This window comes from Dipodomys spectabilis, unplaced genomic scaffold (assembly GCF_019054845.1).
Source record: "Dipodomys spectabilis isolate Male_0828 unplaced genomic scaffold, ASM1905484v1 ptg000096l, whole genome shotgun sequence".
NCBI classification, from domain to species: domain Eukaryota; kingdom Metazoa; phylum Chordata; class Mammalia; order Rodentia; family Heteromyidae; genus Dipodomys; species Dipodomys spectabilis.
In genome coordinates, this window is record NW_024870773.1 from 1859958 (window position 1) to 1880220 (window position 20263).

Here is a 20263-nt window from a genome sequence, read left to right on the forward strand (position 1 = left end):
GCCGCGCCGGACCCCGGGGGCCGCCATCTTAGTCAGGACGGAAGCCGCGTGGGGCCCCGGGGCGCACGCGCGCTGTCGACGCACGCGCCCTGGCCGTGCCGGAAGCGGAAGTGGCGGGCGGCGGGCGACGATGAAGCCGGGGAGTCAGCCCGAGTCCGGGCCGACCGGCTCCGAGGAGGCGCTGGACGCCCTGCTGCAGACGCTCTACGACCTGGGTAAGCCGAGAACGGGACCCCGGGCGGCCGGGCCAGGCATGGCCGGGCCCGGAGTGCGCGGCGCCCTGGGCCTCGCCCTGGGCCGGTGCTTACCCCTTGAGCCGCAGCTCTGCTCCTGGCCTGCTCTGTGGTGCTGGGGAATCGAACCCAGGGCTTCCCGCGTGTGCCAGCTGTGAGGGCGCTGCCGTTTCTCACGTGGAGGCTGCTGAGTACCGGTTCCCGTGCCCCGACCCTGTGCCCAGCGCCCCCGTGCCTAGCGCCCCCGTGCCTTCGGAGCCTCGGAGATGGTTTAGCCTCTGACCGCCCCTGGTTTACAGGCTGCAGGGAAGGACCCTGCAACATCCTAAGCACAGTTGATGGCCACATAGGCTGTGAGGGAGCCCTGAAGGCCTAACCTGGGCCTGCTCATTATTATATTCCTAGCTTTGTGCTTAAGTAAAAGACTTGGAGAGCTCATTTGTGCTCCCACTGTAGGTGAGTGATGAGGCCTGGCATTGTGGTTAGAACTTTAAGGTCACTGGTCATAGTTTGAACAGATCAAACAAACTGTGGATGCAAGACCTAGAAAATATTCAAGCTAAGTCAGCCACCTTCAGTTCTACTTAGTGCAAAAATGAAAGAATATAGGAAGAGCATTGCCTAGTCCTTTCACCCCAGGAAGTGTTTAGAGGAACCACCAGTGTCATAGCAGGTGTTGATAGTACAAAGTGTGAACCAGTTGGGAATCCCAGTCCTAGGAACAGGTTACCAAGGTGACACATGGAGTAAGGAGTGTGGTGAGGATCAGATTAACTGTGCTAATTAAATTAAGGTCAGAGATGTAAATACAGTTATCTAGGAGAGATGACTGCAGTTTGAATACTACAAATTGTGCAGCTATATCTGACTTGAAGAAAAACTTTAATTGTTGCTGTGGCATTTGATGTTAGTGTTAGCCAAAACTGAAAAGACTTCCCTTCTTGTGTTTCAACAAATAGGAGAGACAGAAGGTGTGACAGAGCAGAAGAGAATCAGAACCAGAGGCACTCAGAAGAGCAGTGTAGAGGCTGTGTCCTTGGCGGCTGTGGAGCCAGCCCTCCCTCCTGGCTCCCCTGTGAGACCCCAGAGGAAGAGCGCATCCAGGTTTTTCAAGGAACTCAGAGAAGAACTGCACCACGCTCCTGCCATCCCATCCCCAGCTGTCCCTGCAAGACCAAAAGTCTCTGCTGCTTCTGTAGTATTGCCCCAAAAGAAGAACAAGGAACTAGTTGAAGTGGTAGAATTTCACAGCAGAAGTAAAAAAAGGAGACTGAAGCCAGTTGGAGATGAGCACACAAAGGTAATGAATTGGTTGGTTTGAGTACGCTGATTGTGCATTAGGTCTTGTCTTTGTAGATTGTACCAGGCACCCTCATGGCTGAGAATTTGCCAGATAGTTTGCAGGACTCTGCAGGGACTTCTCTGTCACCTAGGTACTCTTTCCAACCCTCTAACCCTTGAGAGACAGCTGTTTACTGTCAATCTCGTTGTTGGTGTAAACTACTGCTCAGACTTGGTCAGAAGTAGCTGAGGCCTCAGGTCTGAAGCCACACTCAAATCAGATGGGCACATGAACTGGCAAGCTGTAAGCCGTCATGGGAGCTTCAGGGTTTGCTGAACCCAGGCCATGTTAACGTGTTGTTTGTCTACTGGTGCTGAGAGAATAACTCAACTGTACAGTAACTCTTTCTGATACTCCTAATGACTCTGGCAAATTTACTGTTAAAAAATCCAAGTAACTGAGCTGGGAATGTGGTTCAGTGGTAGAAGGCTTGCCTTCCATGCATGAGGCCCTGGGTTCGATTCCTCAGCACCTCATAAGCAGAAAAAGCCAGAAGTGGCACTGTGGATCAAGTGGCACAGCGCTAGCCTTGAGCTGAATAGCTGAGGGACAGCGCCCAGGCCCAGAGTTCAGGCCCTACAACCGACCAAAAAAAAAAAAAAAAAAATCCAAATAACTCATTTCTTTCACATTCCGTGTCTTGTAAACCTATGTTTATGGAAAAGGAAAATAGAAAATGAGGAGGCTGAGATTTGAGGATCACAGTTCAAAACTAGCCCATGAGACTTATCTTCAACAAACTACTGAGAAAAAGCCAGAAGTGGAGCTGTGGCTCAAGTGGTAGATTGCTAGCCTTGAGCTAAAGAAGCTCAGGGATGGCACCTAGGCCCTGAGTTCAAGTCCCAGGACAGACACAAAAGGAGAAAAAAAAATGAGAGTTTGGTGCAAGTGGCTCACATCTATAATCCTAGCTGCTCGGGAAGCTGAGATAATACGAATTGGAGTTCAAAGCCTGTCCAGGTTTATCTCTAATGAATCACTAAAAAGCCAGACATGGAGTTGTGGTTCAATTGGTATAGCACCAGCTTTGAGCAAGTTTAAGTCCCAGTACCAGCACACACACACACAAAGAAAATGGGATCAAGGCTCATGTTACATACCTGTAATCCTAGATTTTTAGTTAGGATTGTGGTTCAAGTCCAGTCTAGGCAAAAAGTGAGACACCATCTCAAGAAACAAGCCAAGTATGGTGGAATATTTATATAATCCCAACTACAAAAGAGGCATAAGTAGGATGATTATGGTAGACCATCTGAAAAATAACCTAATGTAAAAAGGGCTAGGGGTGCAGCTCCAGAGGGAAAACACCTGCATAAGACCCTTAGTTCAAGTGTCAGTACCACACACACAAAAGAATTGTATTTTTTTTTTTTCAGTTTTTAAGTAGTTGTACAAAGGGTTTTGGTTTATGAGTACAATGCAGCTGAAATTAAGATTGCTCCAACCTCAGTGACCTAAAGCCACAGCGATACATTGCCTTGTAGTTCTGGAGGCTAGAAATCTAGGGGAATGCGTGGCCTCTGACCAGAGGTGGCTTCAGGCAAAGGACAGCGCTGCCTCTTTACATGGCTTTTGTTCTTACGGGGTCTGGGTCCCAGATTTCCTCTGCTCTTCTTACATTGGGAATAAGGCTCGCCCTAAATCCAGATGGTCTTTTCTAGAGATCCCTCTTTCCAAATAAGTCACATTCACAGGTTTTAGAGCATAGAGCATGGCATGTTTTTCTGGGAACTGTAGGTTGTCTACGAAGATGGCTTAGCTTGTATTGTGTTTAAGTGTGTGGGGGGGTGCAAGCCCGTGCGTATGTACGTACCAGTTCTGGGATTTGAACTTGGGGCCTGGGTGGTGTCCTTCAGTTTTTGTTTTTTTTGTTGTTGTTGTTTTCACTCAGGACAAGCACTCTACCACGTGAGCCACATCTCCACTTCCAGCTCTTTTGGGGGGAGGAGGGGCACAGATGTTAATTGGAGAAGAGTCTTGGGATTTCCTGCCCCAGCTGCCTCCAAATCACAATCCTCAGATCTCAACTTTCTGAGTAGCTAGGGTGACAGGTGTGAGCCGCTGGCACCTAGCTTACATGGCTTTTTATGGTTGCATGAACAGATTTTAGTGCCTACTGTTTGCCACATCCTTATTGTTTGCGTTTGGCCCCCTGCTTTCACTTGGCTTTGGAGCACTGGGGATTGATTGTACTATCTAGTCTGGCTCCAAAAGGTCATTCTCATATATCAGTTTCCTCAGGAGCAGGGATTAAGGGCATAAACCACTGGTGCCTGCCTCTTTATTGTTTTAAAAATATCTGTCAGGCTGGGTTACAGCTCAGTAGTAGAGCCCTGGCCTTACATTTATTTGGTCCTCGGCTCAATTGCCAGTAGTGCAAAGCAAAACAAGTGTGTATTATGGATTTCAGGTATCATACCATGTCCAGTTCACTCATCTTTTTCTTAAAGGTTATTAGGACACTCGAGTCATATCTTAAGGTTCTAGGCCAAAGTCCCAGCTCTTGCGCTCTTAACAGTGGCACTCAGAGCCAAGAAAGCCAAGAACTGGCCCTCAGGCTGCCAGAGCTGATCACCTGGCCTTACGTTAGCCCGATGACCTTGCTGGGATCTGATTTCAGAGTGACTTAGCTGGAGAGGAACACTGACATGAAGCATCTTGGGTTCTAGACAGCTCTGTGTTCACCATAGAAGGCCAGTGTGTGAGTGTACCTCTTCCTGTCTCAGTAATGCAACATCTTCTGGAGCTGTCCAGTTGCCTCCACACTCCAAGCAAGCCCTTTTTCACTTTGCTTATATTTTTTGCATAATGAAAACTTCCATTTATCCTTATGCTCTCTTGCTTCTTTTTTCTCCCTTCCCTTCACCCTCTTTCCTGGGGCTTGAATTCAGAGCATGGGCACTGTCCCTGAGCTTTTTTTCTTAAGGCTAACACTGCCTCTTGAGCCACAGATCCACTTCTGGCTTTTTAGTGGTTAATTGGAAATAAAAGTTTCATGGACTTGTGCTGGGAAGGTGACTCGGTGGTAGAGTGCTTGCCTTGCATTCATGAGGCCCTGGATTCGATTCCTCAGCACCACATAAACAAAGCTGGAAGTAGCTCAAATGGTAGATCGCTAGCCTTGAGCTGAAGAGCTGAGGGACAGTGCTCAGGCCCAGAGTTCCGGCCTCATGACCAACCAAAAAAGAAAAAAAAGTTTCATGGACTTTCCTGCCTGGGCTGGCTTTCAACAGCTATCCTTAGATCTGAGTAGCTAGGATTACAGGTATGAGCCACTATTGCCCAGCCTGCCTTTTTTTTTTCCTAAATATAATTTTATTGTTAGTGCTAAAGTGTTATACAGAGGGGTTATAATTTCATAAGTCTGGTCGTGAATACAACGCTTCTTGAATAAAACCTCCTCTTCCTTTTCCCGTCTTGCCCACACATTGCGTAGTTCAGATTTTACACAGTATATATTGAGTATACATACATATATACACATATATATATGTGTATGACTGCATTTGTTCACCCTTCCGCCCTCCATTTCTGTGTACCTATTTTGCCCCTTTCCCCACCAAAAAAAAAGACAAGAAAAATTACCCTTTGAACATGTGAGTTGGAGGCAGCATGTAGGCAGTGGAAGTCTGTAGAAAGGCCTGCAGCACTGGCACCGCAGCTTGTGAGTCAGGGACTGCAGCACACCGTGTCCACTGGGACAGTGCTGCACGAAGAGCTGTGTCACACAGGTGTCGCTGGCCTCGCTCTCCAGAAGCACATGAGCCATGGGACAATTCACATAGACGGCAGTGGTGGAAGCACATGGCAAAATAAGGAGAACTTGACAAAGGAGAAGGTGGTGTCCACTTGGATAGTAGTCTAGCCTGCTGAGCCTAGGAAATGGCCTTCCTTCCCCAGAACTTGGACTTGAACCACACAAGCTTTGATCAAATTGTGTGATGTATTGTAACAGGTCTTCATAGGCTTGTCTAGGAGCACATCTACCTGTTCTGTTGCTTTTATCCTGTTCCCATTGTCTAGCCTATAAGTGAGTGGTCATAGCCTGTCTTAGTGCAATGAGAACAGCAGTTTCGCAGCACACAGTACGTAAGAGATGACGTGCTCATTGGTTTATCCTCATCACTGGGTGCTTGCTGTCAGCCAGCCCCCAGGGACACAGCAGTAAATGCAATTGTCCTTTGCCCTGGTGGAATGTATTACATACATCCCAAGTGATTGATGTTACAATTTTAAGACAGTTGCAAGTATAGCAAGAAACAACTAGGGTCCTGAAAGGAGCAGGCAGATCCTACTCCCAGTAGTATAGTCAGAAAAATAAGCCTGAGGAGGTAATGTGGCCATTAACACTGGTCATGGTGCTAGACGGGCAGGACAGAGCAGTGCAGTCAGGGGAAAGCAGCCAACAGCCCTGGATGTGAAACACTTGATTGCGATAAGGAGCTGGCTAGGCAGCAGGAGTGGGACAGAGGCGACAGTGGCATGAGGTCACATAGGGGAGACAGGTGAGGCCACGGCCTCTACTTGTGTCAGGAGTGGTGGTAGGACCTTATGACTTGAGAGTATGTGGGACGCCACCAAAGAAGGTTAGGTGAAAGCTGGGCACCGGTGGCTCATTCCTGTAACCCTAGCTATGCAGGAGGCCAAGACCTAAAGATTGCCATAGGCAGCAAAGTCTACCAAACTCTATCTCCAGTTAACCACCAAAAAGCCAGAAGTAGAGCTGTGGCTCAAATGGTAGAGCTCCAGCCTTGAGTGAAAAAGCTCAGGGACAGTGTGCCTGGTACTACCACCAAAAGAAAAAGAAGCCAGGGTAGGAGGTGATCTGATAAGAGTTTTGAGAAGAACACGGGTGCTGAGTAGGTGAGCAGCAGCACAGGCAGGGCCACTGAAGGAGTGGTTTTGTGTTGTCCAGGTTTGAAGTGGAGGCATACGGGCTTGAGTGAAGCCATTCCTTCACTGGTGCGGCTACCTGGGAGGAGGAAGTTTCTAAAACCAGGAGCGCTTCTGGAAGTGGCCTGGAGCCATGAGGTGTTGCTGGCCTTGGCATGCTTCTCCATCCTCTTCTGCATTTCTTACCTTAGTGACCTGAGGAGAGGGATGGAAGCTCGCAGGTGGAGTATTTCTGCCTCTTGTGGCCTCAGCTAAGGCTGTACCTGTGCATGAACTGTGTTTGTCTTGCTAAGCGTCTGACGGTGGTGTTTTCCTCTTGTAAATACTCTGAATGAACAGATTGTTCTTGGGGCTCCCTGACCCACAAAGGAACCTAAAGTTTTCAACATTATCCCACACATCCTGTGTGCAACTCAACACTCAGAGCCCTGGAAATCAGTTGAGTGGAGTTGGTGTTTTAAAATGGTACACATTTATTTGGCAGAAAAATCTGATGGGGCTTGTTAGCAATCACTTTTGGCTGGGACACGTGGGGCTCACCTGTACTCCTAGCTACTCAGGAGGCTGAGATCTGAGGATGCAGTTCGAAACTAGCCCAAGCAGGAAAGGCTGTGAGACTATTCTAATAAATTACCAAAAAAAAAAAAAAAAAGCCAGAAGTGGCATTGTGGCTCAAGTGGTAGAGTGCTAGCAAAAAGAAGCTCAGAGAAGTGCCAAGCCCTGAGTTCAAACCCCAGAACCAGCCCCAGAAAAACCCACTTTTGTTCACTCTATGTGTTGTAAATTTAGCAGACTGTTGTACACTCTCTCTCTCTCCCTCTCTCCCTCTCTCCCTCTCCCCCTTCCTCTCTCCCTCTCTCCCTCTTCCTCCTCCTCCCTTCCTCTCCTCTCTCTCTCTCCCTCCCTCCCTCCCTCTCTCTCTCTCTCTCTCCCTCTCTCCCTCTTCCTCCTCCTCCCTTCCTCTCTCCTTCTCTCTCTCTCCCTCCCTCCCTCCCTCTCTCTTCCTTTCTTCCTCTTTCTTTCTTTCCTTCCTTCTGTCTTTCCTTTCTTTCCTTTCTTTCTTTCGCAGAGCTGGGGGGTGACAGCTAGGCCTTGCCTATGAGGTGAGACCTCCACTCCTGAGCCCCAGCCCCGCAGAGATACTCAGCTGTAGTAATCGATTATGGCTGCTGCCTTGGACTACACAGGAAGTGGAAGTGCTCGGTTTATTCACAGTCTTGTCTTTCCAAAGTGTAGGGTGTCTGTCTGTCATTTGAAGCTGGAACCTGACTATAGGTGTTCCAGATAAAGGATTGTGGATCTAAAGCCTCAAGAATCAGGTTCTAATCCAAGGCTTTTTGGCTTCAAGGTGGTGTGCTTAACGTCTACACATGAGATAGAATACAGATTAAGGCAGCCTCTTTGTGCTTTGAGTAACACAAGTGCACAGAGCCAGAACACCAGCGAGCGAACCTTTCCCCACACTATTGCCAAATAGTGCCGATTGCATCCTGGAGGCTGCTCCCTCCTATAGCATCCAGCTCACCCCACAGCACTTTATTTGAGCTTTATTCACACTTGAAATACTTGCAGTACAGTAGTCAGTTGCAGCATCCAGTAGGGTTTAGGCAGAAAAGAATCTAATTGAAAGAGTTTATACCATTAGCTGGGAACTGACTTCTTAATACTCTAACACTGCCTGTGGTTTTTAAACTAGGATGTTTAGAGATAAGTTGGGTTTTGGGAGAGGTGGTGGTCAGTCGTGGGGCTTGAACTCGGGGCTTGGGCTCAAGGCTAACACTCTTACCTTTTAGAGCCACAGCCCCACTTCTGGTTTCCTGGGTTAATAGAATATAAGAGTCTCAGGCACTTTGCCAAGGCTGGCTTTGAATTGTGATTCTCAGATCTTAGCCTCTTTAGAGTAGCTAGGGTTACAGGCATGAGACACCAGCTCCCGGCAAGTTGTACATTTTAACTAATAAATTTTTTTAAATCTAAGCCATATTTGGAAGATGTTTTGGTCACCGAGACAGCCAGCCTACAGACAGGTTTCCTGAGCCTGGTGCACAAACTTATTCAAAGAACAAAGCACAGGACTGGGACTGCGTTACATTTGGACTGGTGGCTGTGTGGGACAGGGTGCTGTGAGCATAGATCACACCCTGCAGCGTGCGTGGCTGAGTAGACGCCCGCCATGTTACGTGGCAGTGAACACCTGTGCACCAGCTTTATCCTCTTTCCTCCGAGACACTCATACCTGCTCAGAGGCTGCACACCGCTCATGGCTGCTTCCTGTCTACAGACTTGGGGCCAGGATTGAGTGGGACAGCTACTGTTGGCCAAACAACGGATTATTTCATGGTAGTTTCCTTAAGATCCCAAGCTTCTACTTGAAGCCAGTGAGACATGTGGTCTGATGGAATTTGCAACAGCATCATTTCACATTAGAAATAAAGCCTACTTTCACCTGTCTGATGTTTCCCAAAGAAATGTTGAACTTGAGAGGTTTGCTAGCCATTATTCTAGATAGGAGGGAAGAAAAGAGATGACTCCCAGGATTTCATCTTCTGACCTCTGCTCAGGCACTGGCTTCTCCTGTGTCTACCCTGGAGCAGGACTTTCCTGCCTCAGCATTGGAGGTGCATTGTCCTCTCATCAACTTTGCCTTCTTTTTTCATCCCTTAGTGTCTAGCGGCCTTGAGAACACGTTTCTCCCTCTCCCTTCTGTTGGCTGTTAGTTGTCTTTAAGGTTTTTGATATTTATATGTATGGGCCAGAGTGAAGGCATCTTTTTTTCTTGTTTTCTTTTTAAAAATTATGCTAAAATACACATAATGAAAAATTTACCAATATAACCTATTTGAGGGGGGGGGCTCTGGTCGTGGGGCCTGAACTCTGGGCTTGGGTGCTGTCCCTCAGCTCTTCAGCTCAAGGCTAGCGGTCTACCACTTGAGCCACAGCGCCACTTACGGCTTTTTTCTTTTTGCTTATGTGGTACTGAGGAATTGAACCCAGGGCCTCGGGCATGCAAGTCAAGCGCTCTACTACTGAGCCACCTTCTCAGCCCCAATATAACCATTTTTGAGTGGTATTAAATACATACTGAAACTTTGGCCTCAGTGAGCACTGACTGCTGCTCTCCTGTCTGTCTGTCTGTGAATTCACCCTTTGAGCTTGCTTGCCTTTAGAGATGGGCATTTTCATTTACAGTGTCCATTTTTCACTAGTGTTCATACAGTTACAGCATGTGGCCGAATGCCCCCTCTTTGTTGTTCTCATTGTTGGAATTTGAACTTAGGGCCTCGTGTTTAATAGACAGACCCTCTACCACTTGACCCCAAACTCCCAATCCTTAGATCTCAGCCTTCTGAATAGTTAGGATTACAGGATCTCAGCTGGTGTTGGGATTTTTAACTTGATTTCAGTTTGCTAGGCAGGCATTTTGACACTTGAGCCATATATCATTGTTTTTGTTGTTGTTGTTTGCCAGTACTGAGGCTTGAACTCTGGGCCTAGGCTCTGTCTCTGAGGTTCTTTTGCTAAAGGCTAGCACTGTACCACTTGAGCCCCAGCGCCAATTCTGGCTTCTTCTGTGTATATGGTACTGAGTAGTGGCTCAAGTGGTAGAGTGCCAGCCTTGAGCTAGGCTCAGAGACATAGCCCAGGCCCTGAGTTCAAGCCTCAGGACCAACAAAAATAAATAAGAAAGGAACAAATATAAATACCATGATGTAGTAACAGTTGATTTAAGTAATTCTTTTCTTTGCAGACTAACACTAGTATCTTTGAGAAAGATGTGGATATTCAAGAATTTAACCTAGAAAAGGTATGTATTGGCAATTGCTAATTTACTTAGAGTTAATTTTATGTTTGTCTTCACTATTTGGAATACACTTACTATATATTTTTAGTAGACAGCCGTATGGTGGAGGTGAATATTTTGCATGTCTGGTAGCAAGGGACAGATCCCTCTGAACGCAATACCCTCAGATAACATCACACCCACTAACTGAATGAGATATACTCAGGATACCACCATCCCCCTCACTGAACGAGATATACTCAGATACCACCACGCCCCTCATTAAACAAGATACACTCAGATACCATCATGCCCACTCAATGAATGCAATACACTCACTATAACACCACACCCCTCACTGAACGAGATATACTCCCAATACCACCACGCCCCTCACTGAACTAGACACTCTGCAGACGTGGCGCAGGAGGCATGGATCACGTTGTGTTTGTCCACAGGCGCGTTTGGAGGTGCACCGCTTTGGGATCACGGGCTATGGGAAAGGAAAAGAAAGAGTGCTGGAACAGGAACGTGCCATCATGCTGGGTGCCAAGGTGAGGGCTGCCTAAGACAGAGCAGAGGACACTGGGACGCTTTTGCAGAATAAACACTGATTGTCTGTCCTGATTCTTTCATTTTAGCCTCCCAAAAATAGTTATGTGAATTACAAGGTTTTGCAGACACAGATCAAAGAGAGGAAAAAAGCAAAGGAAGAAGAAAAGAGAGTGGTAAGTGTGATGTCTTCCACATTTAAACTAGGATAGCCAGGACCGGCAGGAAATGGTTCTTTTACTTGGGACCAGCCATGCTTGCTAACTCCAGCTGGGGCGTCAGGCTTATGGCTGGGAAGCTCCATGCTCGCTCACACTCGCTGGGAACACTTGATGTGGGTGAGACTGAAACTGTCATCCTGAGGCCACATGGAAAGCATCCTGAGACTAGATGGTAGCCAGGTAGCTCTGTTGCTACTGTCTCTGGGTATGCCAGTCCTGGGTGCTGTCCCTGAACTTTTATGCTCAAGGCTTGCACTGTACTACTTGAGCCACAGCTCAACTTCAAGCTCTAGGGTGATTAATAGGAGATAAAAGTATCATGGACTTTCTTGCCCAGGCTGGCATTGAGATACATTTCTTGGATTTCAGCCTCCTGAGTAGCTAGGATTACTTGCATGAGCCACTGATGCCAAATTCTTGCAGTTTTTTTTTTGACTCTCCATTATCTACTAACATCACATATATTGTCTTAAATTCTAAACTCAGGCTCAGGATACAGATATTTTCAAGAAAAAGAAGAGAAAGCTGCAGGAGGACAGGTGAGTAACAGTAGTGGGTACAAGGCCAAGCCCTAGTTAAGCCCTCTTAGTTCTGACCTGGTGTCTAGAAAGGGTGCAGTGCGGCAGCCTGTTCGAGACCGCCCACTATGTTGCTTCTTTGCAGTAGTTACCCTGCTCACCCCTGTGAGAGGATCTGAAGCTGAGCTTTAGTAAACATCTGTGTGGGTTTGGGGTATATGATCTGAACCCTGACTGACGCCGCTTCAGCAGGGAGGATTTGTTGTAGTTCTGGGTTCAGAGGCAGGAAGTTTGGTCCATTGCAATATCTAGGAAACAGAAATTTTTGCCAGCGCAAAAATCTTCCTGAAAGGCCCTGCTTTCTCTTTTCCACCATCTTTCAATAATACACCTATACTAGAAACCACTGATGAGGCCAGTGCCCTTGGGACCTAGACATCTCTAAACAAGCCTCCGTGGATGACCAGAGTTGTGCTTTGGTAATCTGGGCGTCTCTTGGTCTGGTCAAGGTGACGATCACGATGAGCCACTGCCGCCCAAGACTAGCTGCCCCAAAGCTGACTGGGGCCTTCTCCCAAGTCACATGTGCTATGGCTGGGGTCTCCACCTGGCCTCCCCTCCTGGGAGCCCACTGGTACGCAGTGCTGCCTGCTCTGCAGAGCTGGGTAACGCCTGTGGCCCAGGGCTGACTGTGTATTTGTTTGTGTGCAGGTCTTGGGACTGGAATGCTCCCTGAGCTTTTTTAGCTCATGGCTAGCACTCTGCTCCTTGAACCTCAGCTCCACTTGTAGCTTTTTTTTGGTGGTTAATTGGAGATAGGGGTCTCATGGACTTTGGGGGATGACTTTGAACTGTAATCTTCACATCTCAGCCTTCAGTTGGGAGGCTAGGGTTATAGGCATGAGACACTGAAGCCACGTCCCTAACTTTGTTGCAGTCCCTGCTCTTCTCCCAGTTACTATTCAAGAATCAGGTCTCGGTGCTGGGAAGGTGGCTCAGTGGTAGAGTGTTTACGTGAGGCCCTGGGTTCGATTCCTCAGCACCACATTAGCAGAAAAAGCTGGAAGTGGTGCTGAGGCTCAAGTGGTAGAGTGCTGCACTGGTCTACAACTGAAGAGCTGAGGGACAGCACCCAGGCCCAGAGGTCAGCCCCACAACTGACAAAAAAAAAAAAAAAAAAGAATCAGGTCTCAACCCTTTTTCTTAGGTCCCCTCTGCCCTTGTGTATGCTGCAAAGTGGTCATTGTCCAGGCCACAAGTATCTGTTGGGTTGACCAAGTGGGAGCCCTGTCTTGAACGTGTATGTAGGAGGGAGATGTACAGGTGTGGTGACCACAGCACTCACAGGTCCTAGGAAGAAGCTGCAGTGGCTCATGGTTAAAGAATACCACTTGGGGGCTGGAAAGACGGCTCATTGGAAGAGTGCTTGCCTTCCATGCATGAGGCTTTGGGTTCGATTCCTCAGCACCACATAAGCAGAAAAGGCTGGAAGTGGCGCTGTGGCTCAAGTGGTAGAGCGCTAGCCTTGAGCTGAAGAGCTGAGGGACAGCATCCAGTCCCAGAGTTCAGGTCCCATGACTGACCAAAAAAAAAAAATAAGAATATCACTGGGTAGGTAGGTCAGGACATCCCTTGAGGAAGGAGATGTAAGCCTAGAAAGCATGTGCAAAAGGCCTTGAAGCAGGAAGTGTTTGCTGCAGCGGCCAGGGTCTGCATGGGAGGGGAGGCGTTTACGGGCAGCTGAGTGGCTTGTGCCTCCTCCCACACCTCACTGCCTGGCACCTTTCTTTCACCTGGAACACAGGAAAGCCAAGAAGAAGTTGGCCCCCAGTATTTTGTCAAGTGGACAGATTGGACAGGTTGGGAAATTCAAAAACGGAACATTGATTTTGAGCCCCATTGATATCAAGAAAATAAATTCTTCCCGAGTGGCTAAATGAAGTGCTTTATCAGACATGAAGAATGGGATCAAGTGACTGCTAGCAGGACCCCACGTCTGCTGGCTAGACTTCTGGACTTCACACATACTCCCATGTGCCTTGACCTTTGAGAAAGACATCCTGCAGAAATCCCTCTTAGCTGCAGAAGCATCTGCCTGGTACAGACCCTGGCCAGCGCATAAGCTGGTGTATTTGCTGGCCACCCGCCTGGTGCACTGACCATATGTCTTCTCCTGCCATGTCAGCACTGCTGGTGGGCATCTGGGTGACTGTGTGCTACATGAAGGAATTAAGAAGAGTCATGTGTCCGTCCTGTGAAAAGCAGCTTTCATTTTTAGATTGTTAAATTAAAACTTATTTTGTAAAACATTCTATAAAACACAGCTTTTGTAATGTGTGTGCCTGATTACTAAATAACTGAGCGGTGTAACTGATTTGGTATACAACCCCTTCTGCTGTCACCTCCTGGAAGCCACTGCTTTACCTAGCTGTACTTTTTATATTTAAGGAGGTTGTCTTTCCACAAAGCTGGTATGTATGTATTTCTTTTATTTTCTTAAATATTTCGTTACTAAGGGGTGTTGGAAGTTGGGTGGTGACCCTGAATTCCCTCGCCTCCCTCTTGTATGTGTATTTTAACGTTGCCTTTAATTAGGGTGTTGGGAGCTTTTCAAAGTTTGTGGCCCATTAAGAAAATTCATGCATGATGGTAGCAATTTTGGCCTTTATTTCTTTTTCTTTTTCTTTTTTTTTTTTTTCTTTTGTCGGTCATAGGGCCTCAGACTCTGGGCCTGGGCACTGTCCCTCAGCTCTTCAGCTCAAGGCTAGCACTCTACCACTTGTTGGCTTTTTTTTTTTAATTGCCAAACCATTTAGATCCCAGCCTAGCAAATTATACACTTTTGATCAAAAGACTGAGGACTATCTAAGGCATCACCAAACTCACTCACAAAGATGGAATTGTGCTGGCAAAATGGGAATGAGGCAGGCCATCAACTTCCAAGCTTCTTTTGAAAGGCTGTGGCCATTTGGAAACTTAGAATTTTTAGAGTAGCATGTGTAGCCAGGCACTGGTGGTTCAAGGCTATAATCCTAGCTACTTAGGAAACTGAGATCTGAGGATCACGGTTCAAAGCCAGCCCGGGCAGGAAAGTCTGTGAGACTCTTATCTCCAGTAAATCACTAGAAAACCAGAAGTGGTGCTGTGGCTCAAGTGGTAGAGCGCTCGTCTTGAGCTGAAGAGCTGAGAGATAGTGCCCAGGCCCAGAGTTCAAGTCCCACGACCGACCAAAAAAAAAAAAGTAGCTTGTGTGTACTTGTGTCTGTATGAATATATATTCACACGTGTGTGTCTTAAGCATGACAGCATTGGTACTACTCTTAAGAGCTAAAAATGATCTGAGGAGATGCTAAGCCAGGTAGAGCAGGGTTTGTCGTCAGTTAGTCCTGATCCCCACGACCTGCACACCGTGTGCCTCACGCAACCAAACCTCAGCACAGATCATTTCACATGCCAATTCCAGGTGTGAATGACTTATTTTGGCTTTTATTCCACATTATTAGATTAATGTACAAATATTAGAAGGGCAGTTTTGGGGCAAGTGAGTGTTCTAGAAGCAAAGAGGCTTTGGGCACACACAAAGCATGGGCAAGCCAGAGCCAGAGCTTGGTGCCTGTCGGTAGGATCTCCAGCCCGGTCAGCAGCAGTGGCAGGAAAGGGGTCATGTGTGAGGACTGGTGGAAGGGCTAAGGAAGAGCCCTGGCCTGGTATCTAGGGTGAGTGCTTTCCTCGTCATGTGTCCCCATGTGCCCTGGGCAGACATTGCTTCAAGCTGTCTACACATAGGAGCGATGTGGCCAAACTGCTCTGTAGGACACTGGACAGAACTGGGTGAGATGGGGCCCCCAGAACTTGGCCCTAGGGCAGATGGCATCACCAGGGAAGGGCTGCAGCCCTAGTCCCTGATGGCAGTGTGACTCGATAATCCCAGTCACTTCTTCCCTGTTAGGGCCTCGAGGCACAAAGAAGCAACTACTGTAGATTGAACTTAGAACATCATGCTTGTTAGAAATGTGTTCTACCACGTGAGCCAGCCTCCAGCCCTTTCTGCTTTTAGTTTTTCAGATAAGATCCAGACCAGCCTCTGAATATAATCCTCTCTGCCTCCAAAGAAGCTGGGATTACAGGCTCATGCACATGATCACATTATGGAGTCAGCCTGAGGGAACAGAGCAGTGTCACCCCTGGCACCTGTAGTTCCTATCCTGTTTGAACACCCAGCATCACCCCTCCTTCCAGATCAGTTTATGTTTTGTTGATGCTAGAATTTGAACTCAAGCCCAGCAGGCGCTATAACACTTGAGCCATACTTTCGGATTGATAAGAGTTCTGGTATGTTGGGGGGGGGGGGGAGAGGAGAAAGCGCAGGATCATGTGGCTTGAATTCAGGACCTGGGCACTGTCCTTTCAATTCAAGGCTAGTGCTCTTAGCACTCTGAGCTCTAGTTCTGATTTTTCTGGTGGTTAGCTGGAGTTGAGTCTCACAGACTTTCCTGCCCAGGCTGGCTTCAAACCGTGATCCTCACATCTCAGTTTCCTGAGTAGCTGGGATTACAGGTGTCTTCTACTCTACTTGAACTAGCATTGGACCATATTCCTCATGTCTCCTGCAGAGCTCGCAGCTGATCTGGATATAGCATAAGTGATATTGAGCTCCAGCCTATTTATTGTGACTTCTGCCCTGTGGAAGGTGGTGACGTGTAGTTATGTGATCACCTCGGGGTTTTGGCCAGTCCCCTTCCCTGCCCCCAGTGCAGAGCCACACAGACTGCACACGCACCATCAGGTACTGTGGGCAAGACTATACCAAGCCCTCCGCCGTCACTCCAGAGCACACCTGTCTTTCCATTGTTGGCAGTGTGAAAAGAATTTATTTCAAATCTGCTTAAGAATGTGGTAAAACTCAAGTTTCTCAAAAGGTAATAAAGGAAGTTAAGCCAACTCCCAAAGACCAGAACAGTGTTCGCAATTCAAAAAATACAAACGCTTGTGGATACCAATACAAAAATTAGAAAAACGTACTTTTCCTTCCCACTGCCCACCCCTCCGTGTTTAAAGTGGAACACGAACAGCCACAGAACCAAGGGCTGCCACAGAATACCAACCACGAAGACAAAAAGTGACAGGAGAGAAGAGAAAGAAGGGTTGGACAAGGGGGCTCTGTCAACAGCCAAATCAAGGACATACAGCTTTTTGCTTCTTGTTAAATTCCTTTGCCAACATTACACAAACACCTCTCATGCTAATACACAGCTCAGCGCGAAGACGGTGATCTACATCATGCATTTACGTGTTCTGCCTGCTGGCACCTGCTCCCTCTCACTGCTGAGTCCGGGCTCAGGGGTGAGGGGTGGGAAGGCCATCCCAGGCCACCCAGTGTCTGTCCCCACAGCCGCAGTGGCGTCCTCGCAACTCAATCCTGCCTCCGGCCTCTGCTCAGTGCCTCCCTCAAGGCCGCAGGCCTCTTCCCAGAGCTGGGCTGGCAGCCAGCCCCTTGCTGAGACTTCCTAGCCCATTTTTCATGGAGAAGTTAAGGACCTCCCCCCTTGGGCCAAGAAGCCCAGCAGCTGTCACTTGTCTGAAAGCGACCTGTGACTGTCCGGTTCCTGTTCTTAGGTTCAGCCTGCTAGTATCTCACTACACTTGTACCTGTGGCTTCTATGGCCCATCCCGCTGCAGAGCTAGGGAGCAAACGGCGCCAGCCAGCACGAAGGTGATGAAGGAGTCAGAAGAGGCATCAGGAGGTTCTGCACACCATGCCCCAGGCAGGGGACACAAGTAGGATACCGGCAGGCTGTCCAACCACTGCTCCAGACAGAGCCAGTAACCAGGTCCTCGCGGGAAAGTAGTGTGCAATGCTGCTTTGCTCCACAAGGTCCGGCAGCAGGGAGCTGCTGGGTGGGAAGACATTCAGTCAGAAGATGTCGGAAATCTCCACACAGGTTTGTGGTTGGGGAAGGTGTACCACGAGCCTGGGCTTCAGCGATTACAGAAGGACGGTCTTCGACAGCAGTGGAGACGGGGCGATCGCAGGTAGGTACTGAGGCACAGGAGGTGTAGATTTTCTTACACATGCACTCAACCAGGATCGAAGCCAGATTGGAGGGGAGCGGACTGCACTGAGTATCTGACCCGTGCGCCTCACTTTTTTGTTTTTGGTGTTGGTTTTAGTCCTGAGGCTTGAACTTGGCCTGGGCTTTGTTTGCTCATCTAGCACTCTACCTACCACTTGAGACACAGCTCCACTTCAGGCTTTTTAGTGGTTAATTGGAGGTGAGAGTCTCATGAACTTTGCTGCCTGGGCTGACTTCAAACCAGGATCCTCAGATCTCAGTTTCCCGAACAACTAGGATTACAGGCGTGAGCCACTGGCCCCTGTCTCAGCCTCATCTCACCCATATGGGTCCCTCACCTAGACTGCTGGATACCGGAATGTCTACAGGGACAACCAGCCACTTCTAGCTCACTTTCCACCTCCAGGGTGAGCACATGCTTCAGGTATCTTCTCACAATATCCCATTTTATTCCTTTAACCATTTAAAGATCACAAACCCATTAAGAAGTTCCTGTGAAGGTACAGTAAAACGTGGCCAAGGAAACAGGACAGGGGCTTTTGTTACCAGCCATGGAGGTGGGGACTGGCTAGACTCTTCAGTGAGCACAACTGGCAGCCCCACAGTGGTTTCTGTTGGTGATTTATAGCAGCCCCACCAAAGACCTGTGGAGAATCCTGCTCTCGGGTTATCATGAAGGCCCACGGCCTTGTGACAGGCTTTCCATGTGACACAGGTGTGGGTACCAGCATCACTCTGAATGTCAACACAATGAACTCAAGCCATCACCTACAGTCCTTGACTTGGGCTGCCTCAGGGGACACGACTAAGTCTTTTAAGTGTTTGTAGTTACCACAACTAGTAGGGTTGCTACTAGCATCTAGTGTTGCTAAGGACCCTGCCCCCAAAGTCCAGAGACAGGAAGCCCCGCCTCCCCAGCACCTGCAAGAGGCCTTGCCTCGGGGTGGTGTTGCATGGCTGGTGGCTGGCCCTGCCACCAAACTCCGGCCTCCTGGGAGGACTTAGCCTTCCACTCCAAGGTAGAATTAAGGCTTAGATGCAAAGTCCCTGGGAAAAATGCACATAGATTCTGCATTCGGGTCCCAACCCAGGAGTGCTCTGGCTGGGCCAGGCACCGCAAGGGCAGGATACGGTGACCATGGCACCGTCTCCCAAGGGTGCGCCACAGTGCTGGGTCGTGGGGCAGCTAAGGGTGCTGTCAAGACACATCCAGGGCTGAAGGCACAGCCTGGACTGGCATCAGTGCCTAGAGGTCGGGTGTTTTGTCCTCCAAAAGTAGGATCCTTCCCTCCCTGCAATGTGGGAGGCGGGGTGTCAGGGGTGAGTATGCTGGGTACGTCCAGTGGAGGAGTATGTAGAGAGGCCAGCGTGGCTTGCGACAAAGAACAAACTCAGCACTATTACAGAGGTGCTGTTCACAACTCAACCAACCTGACATTTTAACTTCTTAAAATTCCTTTCTCATAGAAAGTACTTGAGAGATTTAAACCATATCTTTTCTCAGCTAGCCTAGCCGAAGCATCCTGTGCTGCCATTTGTGTACCAGACACTGTCCTATCACCGACCAGGCAAGAACCGGACTCCCAGATCAGGGGCCTTCCCGCCACCAGGAGGGGAATTTCCTTCTTTGCTTTTCTGAATCCTTAGACCCACAGGTGCATGGCCCTGCCCTTCTCTTATCCCTGAACAGTGAGGGCAGGGAGGGGCTGTGTCCCTTCCCTCTGTATTGCTTCTGGGGAGACGAGGGCAAGGGGCTGCCCAGCCCCTACCCCCCTCCATGCTGCTGGTGGTGGGAGGGGCTGTTCCTCTGAGCTACAGGGAACTTCTTGGGGAAGCCTTCTAGGGGGGCATGCCTGGTTTATGCCTGTGGATCTGAACCCCAGCATTGAAAAAAGAAAATAAGAGTAAGAGGGAAAGAATGGAATACCACCCACCAGGGCGGGAATTCCTCCTCCTCTAAGGTGTTACAGACCTGGGCCGCTCCTGCTCCTGAGGTGAGCGGGCAGGCTGGTGCCCAGGGCCTCCACTCCACTACTCATCCACATCGCCAGGATTGCTGGACTTCTCTAAAAGAGAACGTGGTATTCCCAGGCCACCGGCATCTGGGCCTAGCTCCTCTGCCCCAGGGAGGCCATGGTGTGTCAGTCTTCAGGCTTCAGGCCTCTGCTGCCATCCTCCCAGCCAGAGAGTCCAGAGGCCTTGGCCACGGCCTCAGCTTTAGGAGGGAGGAGGCAGAGAGGCCGGGGACACAGCTGCCCAAGCCCTGTACGCTGCTGTGTGGGCTCTGGACAGGACTCTGGACACGAGAAACAGCCAGAAACTTTTCAGCAGGAGGAGAAAGGACCCAAGGCAAGACCAGGGCATCCACAAAGCAGATGGCTTCTGGGCCTGGCATGGAGGCCGGGTCGAAGTGCGGAGCAGCCCCTGGACAGCAGCCTTCCCGGGCGGTTCTGCAGAGATGGTGAGCCTCGAGCGAGAGCTTTGAGGTAGGACTGTTGGATCTGCTGGCCCAGTAGCAGATGCTCAGGAAACAGGTACAGGGTGTGAAGGGAGGCAATTGAGGAGGTGCAGCGGGTGCCAGTGTGCAGGTGCAGCCAAGAAAAATCCAACCAGTCCAGCAAATGGACGAGGCTTCCCTCAACATCAAGT

At 49.0% G+C, this 20263-nt stretch overlaps 1 protein-coding gene across 1 annotated transcript; it reads left to right on the plus strand.

Moving 5' to 3' along the window:
- Positions 1-126: 126 nt before the first annotated feature.
- On the plus strand, positions 127-13877 carry CUNH1orf131 (chromosome unknown C1orf131 homolog). Its single transcript, XM_042686041.1, has 7 exons — positions 127-215; positions 1193-1533; positions 10217-10273; positions 10708-10803; positions 10891-10977; positions 11509-11561; positions 13345-13877. The coding sequence occupies exons 1-7, from the start codon at positions 131-133 to the stop codon at positions 13478-13480; spliced, it is 855 nt and encodes a 284-aa protein (XP_042541975.1). The 5' UTR covers positions 127-130; the 3' UTR covers positions 13481-13877.
- The last annotated feature ends 6386 nt before the right edge of the window (positions 13878-20263 follow it).